The sequence below is a fragment of the Panthera leo genome, chromosome B3 (genome assembly GCF_018350215.1).
Source record: "Panthera leo isolate Ple1 chromosome B3, P.leo_Ple1_pat1.1, whole genome shotgun sequence".
Taxonomy (NCBI): Eukaryota; Metazoa; Chordata; class Mammalia; order Carnivora; family Felidae; genus Panthera; species Panthera leo.
In genome coordinates this window covers 70,757,303-70,763,358 of record NC_056684.1, presented here as the reverse complement: position 1 = coordinate 70,763,358, position 6,056 = coordinate 70,757,303, and the positions used below count along the sequence as shown (strand labels likewise).

The 6,056-nt window shown below is 37.5% G+C and overlaps 1 protein-coding gene across 1 annotated transcript; it reads right to left on the bottom strand.

Moving 5' to 3' along the window:
• Positions 1-4,601: 4,601 nt before the first annotated feature.
• LOC122221251 (olfactory receptor 11G2-like) lies at positions 4,602-5,570 on the bottom strand. The gene has a single exon (XM_042940567.1). It carries the CDS (start codon positions 5,568-5,570, stop codon positions 4,602-4,604), a length of 969 nt encoding a protein of 322 aa, XP_042796501.1.
• Positions 5,571-6,056: the final 486 nt, after the last annotated feature.

Below are 6,056 nucleotides of genomic sequence, written 5' to 3'. Positions count from 1 at the left end.
AAACGTTTCTTGTCCACTATACCTCACCATAATATTCTTTTCTTAAAGCAATTAAAAACATTTTTTTAAACATTTATTCATTTGTGAGAAACATTTATTCATTTTTTAAAACATTTATTCATTTTTTAAACATTTATTCATTTGTGAGAAACAGTATGAGCAGGGTAGGGGCAGAGAAAGGAGACACAGAATTGAAGCAGGCTCCAGGCTCTGAGCTGTCAGCACAGAGCCTGATGTGGGACTCTAACCCACAAACTATAAGATCATGACCTGAGCCGAAGTCAGATGCTTAACCGACTGAGCCACCCAGGGGCCCAATATTCTTTTCTAAATTCATAGCGTTTTTGAGGCTTGTTGAATATTTACTTGTAATCAGACTGCCTTTTATGTATCTGTTGCAATATCATTTGTGTTACTTTTTTTAAAATTTTTAATCTTTATTTATTTTTGAGAGTGAGAGTGAAAGAATGCAAATGGGGGGAGGAACAGGGAAAGACAGGGAGACACAGAATCCAAGGCAGGCTCCAGGCTCTGAGCTGTCTGCCGAGAGCCCGACACAGGGCTTGAACTCACAAACCGAAAGATCATGACCTGAGCCGAAGTCAGAGGCTTAACTGACTGAGCCACCCAGGCACCCCTCATTTGTGTTACTTTTTACTTTCCTATCAGTTACATTGTAAGTTTCCTGGAAGCAGGGAATATAAGTTATACTATCTTTTCACTGTTCCAGAATGACTTCTTTAATAGTAGGAACTCAAATAATTGTTTATTTCATTTACAGGTTCATTCAACAAACATTTATTGAGTTGCAACAGTGTGTTAGCCATTTCTCTGGGAATTGAGGGTAGAGTATGATATCTAGCTCTCATGAGGTTCATATTCTAGTATGAGGAGACAGAAATAAAGATAGAGAAATAAATATATACAATACAATATGTATATTTTTAATTAATTAATTTCAGTTTGTTCTCTATAGTTAAGAGTCTTTTGTGGTTTGCATCCCTCTCCCTCTTTTACCCTTCCCTTATGTTCATCTGTTTTGTTTCTTAAATTCCACATGAGTGAAATCATATGGTGTTTGTCTTTCTCTGACTGATTTATTTTGCTTAGCATAATATACTCTAGTTCCATCCATGTCATTGCAAATGGCAAGATTTCACTGTTTTTGATGGCTGATTAATATTTCTATATCTATATCTATATCTATATCTATATCTATATCTATATCTATATATCTATATCTATATCTATATCTAATCTATATCTATATCTATCTATATCTATATCTATATCATCTATACCTATATCTATCTCACATCCTCTTTATCCATTCATCAGTCCATAGACATTTGGGCTCTTTCCATAATTTGACTATTGCTGATAATGCTGATATAAACATTGCAGTGCATGTGACCCTCTGAATCTGTAGTTTTGTATCCTTTGGGTAAACACCTAGTAGTGCGATTGCTGGGTCATAGGGTAATTATATTTTTAACTTTTTGAGGAAGGTCCATACTGTTTTCCAGAGTGGCTGTAAGAACTGGTCACATTTCAACTGGTCCTTAGTCCCATGTGGGTAATGGTTATTGTGTTGGATAGTGCAGGTATAGAGAAGTCTGAGGACTGAATATAGAGCTTAAAAATGTTGAGGTTAATCAAATAACTGAATTGTCTTTATTTTTCGGAATATAGTTTCTTTGCCTAGAGGGAACAAGCATACTCCTGTGTCACAGGTTTTCTTAATTTCAATCTGGATCTGGTGCCAGAAGAACCTCCTGAGTTCACTGTGTCATGGATGTAGTGGGCTCACACATCCATGAACTGCCTCCTGAGAATGGGTCTTTCCTGAAGAATTGCATCTTCAGCCTCATTGTCCTAATGTGTCCCAGACCAATAGTTAGAAGCCCTTTCAGAAGCTGGATGAAATTTCCCCTCAGACATTGCTTTTTAGATGAGTATAGGGGGTGGGTGTAAGAGCCAGTCAGTTGTAGAGCAATTTTTAAGTATAATCCAAGTTACATAGTCATTCAAAACCAAGAAATTATATTTCAATATATAAATGCACAGAAAAAGGTCTAGAAGCATACCCAACAAACTGAACACATTGCTACAGAGACAGGTGTGTGTGTGTGTGTGTGTGTGTGTGTGTGTGTGTGTAAGTATGGAGATATGAGGATTTTCATTATTTTGTACTATTTGGCTTTTATAATGAAAATTTATTCATTGTAAAATGTATTGCATAATTGAAAAGTAAATAGAGAAAGTAGAATATTATTCATCTCTGTGTAGTTAAGCCCGGGTTATTGAAAGATATACGAATATAACATTTAGACCAAAACAAAAAATATTTAATTTTAAATATTTTATTTTAAAATATTAATCTCTTTTTTAGACTCTGTGAAAACCCAGATATAAAGATCTCAGTTATTTGGTTAATTGTGGTCCATTTATCCCCCAGGCAAAAAGTTTTTGGCTTAAGGTGAAGGAGTCAAGTGAAGAATCTTCCTTATTCACTCTTTACCAATTCTAAGAAAGGTGAGTAGGCAGCACTAAATCTCACGGAAGCTAATGGAGTCTTTCCTACATGGTGGATGATGTTTTTTTCCCTTTAGTTGAACTTGTTTCTCAGGACTGCAGATAATCCAGCCATAACTTAAAAGTATCAGACTGTATTCTAACAGCACTCATCATGAGATAGACAAGCCCTCAACTACCCATAGGGAAATTTATTTCCCCTTTTTCATCCTGCTTCTACTTCACTGCTATTATATAGATGGATCATTTAGTTATGTCCTACCCTGTGTAACTTCTAGAGGGATATGGCTCAGGGATATCTTGGGGAGTCCAAATAAATGGATTATTATAGTTAGTATTTTTGTTTGTTTGTTTTGGCTCCCTGGTATCTCAATCCTTTTTTATGGCTGGGAGAATCACAATATTAGCAGGCATGGAGCTTATCTCTGCATAAGTGTATTTTTTTTTTTATTGCCAGATATTAGTTCTCTTAGCCTCTCTTGGAGCTACAGTACAGGGATGTACTTTTGGTTCCACCAAACAGATACAGCTAAACCAGATTTTGATTCAGGAGCTAGTGATGCAAGAAGCAGAAGTAGGGTGGGGGGAAGCAATGTTGAAATATTAGCATTAAAATCAGCAATGAAGCAGGTAGCCCAGTGATTGCAGGAAGGACAGAATGGCAATGGTTGAAACAGTGGCATCTGGTAGCACATGGCCGCAGGTGTGGCTCTAGTGATGGTGATTGTTCATCAGACCAGTTCTGCAGGGTAGTTTGTACACTGGTCTTTGAATCTGAGCCTCAACTCTGGTTCTTCAGCTTTCATTTGATTCTGTGAGATTCCTGATACCCCATCAATAAATCTTTCCCACTGTCATGCTTAATCAGCCAGAGTTAGTTTCTGTTGTATGCAAGTAAGAACCCTGTTATAATTACATAAATGTAGCGTTACCTCAGGTAGGTGCAGTCCCGGTAATCAGACAAAGAGACACTAACCTTTCAGTACTGTAGGTTGTCTTGAATTTTCCCTTGGTGGTCTAGGAAGCTTCATCACTCAGCATATTTTGTTACAGAAAATATCCCCAAAGCCAAAATAACTTGAAAGAAGACTTTAAAATATCTATTTTTGCATGAAAAACTAAATTGAGGTCTGGTCTGGGTTGGATGTTGTCAGTCAAACCATTTTTTTTTTCAACATTAGGAGACAACTTCACAAACTGACCCCAGAAAAAGGGAATTTTGTGCCATAGTTTAAAATATGAACATTTCCAAGGATGGGAAGATGATCAGGCCAGGTCAAAAGTTTAATATTAAGTGCCAATTGCCTGACAGTATCTTATATTTTGGCTGACAGAATTTATTCCCTGGTTTCTCATGCCTATTTTCTGTAACAGTACATGTTCTTCAACTAAAAGCTTAGAAGGTGCTGAAACCCAGGTTTGGGTAAGGAATACTTCATGATTTGGCATATGTGAATGTATCCTTTTGTGCATTCTCTTCAAAACTGGACTAAGAAGTTTACATAAGAAGCAACCATATCATTTCCCGTTTCCATTTGCTATGTAAACTGGACACTTTACCAACACAGATGAAAGAAAACACAGATGAAAAACAGATTTCATTGACAGATATTGGGTTATTGATCTTATAAATAAAGCAATTGAATTTTTGTTAGTGCAGTGAGTAGATGCTACATGTCATTATAGAAAAACCTGTAATTGGAAAGGAGAAAAATAGTGATACATTTGAAACACAAAAAAATAGTACTAGGATAAACGCCAAGATACAAGTAGGAAGCATAAGCGTTAGCTTTGTACTTCTCAACTTGATTACATTTGTTTTAGGGCTTCAAAAAATGACAAAACAGAGAATGATACATTGATGCATGAAAATTGTACAGAATTTTCTACAATAGACCTTTAAGACTGTGGATATTTGCTTTTGAGACAGGATGAGAATTCTTTGTGTATAACGAGTCACATTGTCATGAGAGTGAGGAATTGAACACTCAGACATGCCCAGAAGATAGTTTTTCTCCCAGTGAGAGAAATTCTATGTTTCTGAGAGAATTATACGAAAATTTATATCATTTCTCTTTATTTTTAGTAATTTCTTTTGATGGTGCTCCCAGGACTTTCTTGAGTGCATCTTTCATATCTTTGTTCCGAAGACTGTAAATCAAAGGATTAAAGAATGGGGTTGCCATGCAGTAAAACAGGGTCACAAATTTCTGTGTTCCAGGATGGCTCCTGGAACCTGGACTCACATACATCACCATGACTGATCCATAGAACAGGGAAACCACCAAGAAATGTGAGGCACATGTAGAAAAGGCTTTGTTCCTACCTGAGCCAGCTGGGACCCGAAGTACAGCACGCAAAACTAAGCTATAGGACCCTAGAATGTAGAGGAAGGTGATAAAGATGATAAGAGAACTTACAGTAGCACAAGTTAGAGTAGTTTTGGGAACTGGAGCACAGGACAGGGCTAGCAATGGTCCCAGGTCACAGAAAAAATGGTCAATGATGTTAGGGCCACAGAAGGGCACCTGGGACATGAGAACTGCAGGCATGAGTATGGATAGAAAGCCACCTACCCAGCAGAAAACCACTAATCGGGCACATAGATGGTAAGTCATGATGGTGGGGTAACGTAGAGGTCGACAGATAGCAAGGAACCGATCAAAGGACATTGCAGACAGAAAGTAGCCTTCAGCAGCACACATAGAAAAGAAAAAGTAGAACTGAAGCAGGCAGCCAGCATAGGAGATACTCTTAGTCTGGGAGATGATGTTGGCCAACATTTTGGGCACATCAGAACTGACATAGCAGATCTCCAGGAAGGAGAAGTTGGCCAGGAGGATGTACATGGGTGTGTGGAGTTTCCGGCTTGACCACACGGCACAGATGATGGATGTGTTCCCCATGAGAGTCAGAAGGTAGATGAGGGAGAAGATGACAAAGAGGAGGATCTGGATCTCCCTGCGGCATGGGAAGCCCAGGAGGATGAACTCACTCACAGACCCAGAGATATTGTTGGCTTCTGACATACTCATTCTAATCTGTGAAGGGAATGAGCAATAAGCATCATTATATGAGTCATTTGCCCTCTCTTTAAAAGTTATTTTTATTTCTTCTGACTCTTATCTACTCCTTTAATGCACTTTCATGAACAGGCTCTGTATGGTTCTTAAGTCAGTAACTCATTTCCCAGGATCTGGCTTCGCCCAGTGAGATCAGGGTTCTGGGAGAAACTTGTATGCTCCCACAGCCCCTACTCTATCAATCTCCATTTTCAGAGTATAAATTTCATTGGCCCATAGAATCCAAATTGTTTTCTCTGTTTGCACTTAAATCAATTCTTTTTTGATGTGTCATTCTGTAATATATTCATATTTTTGTTGAAAAGAACATTTATTCTTGTTGAAAAGAAAATTTTGTATAGCATTTTGGAAAATTTTAAGAAAAATCAAAGTTTAAATATAACCTGAAATTGAACCAGGTCAGTACAAAAAGAGCATCTTACTTACTTTGTTGTCAGT

Bases quoted from the DNA above. Each gene is read 5' to 3' on its own strand.
- LOC122221251 (XM_042940567.1), bottom strand. From the start codon at position 5,570: ATGAGTATGTCAGAAGCCAACAATATCTCTGGGTCTGTGAGTGAGTTC.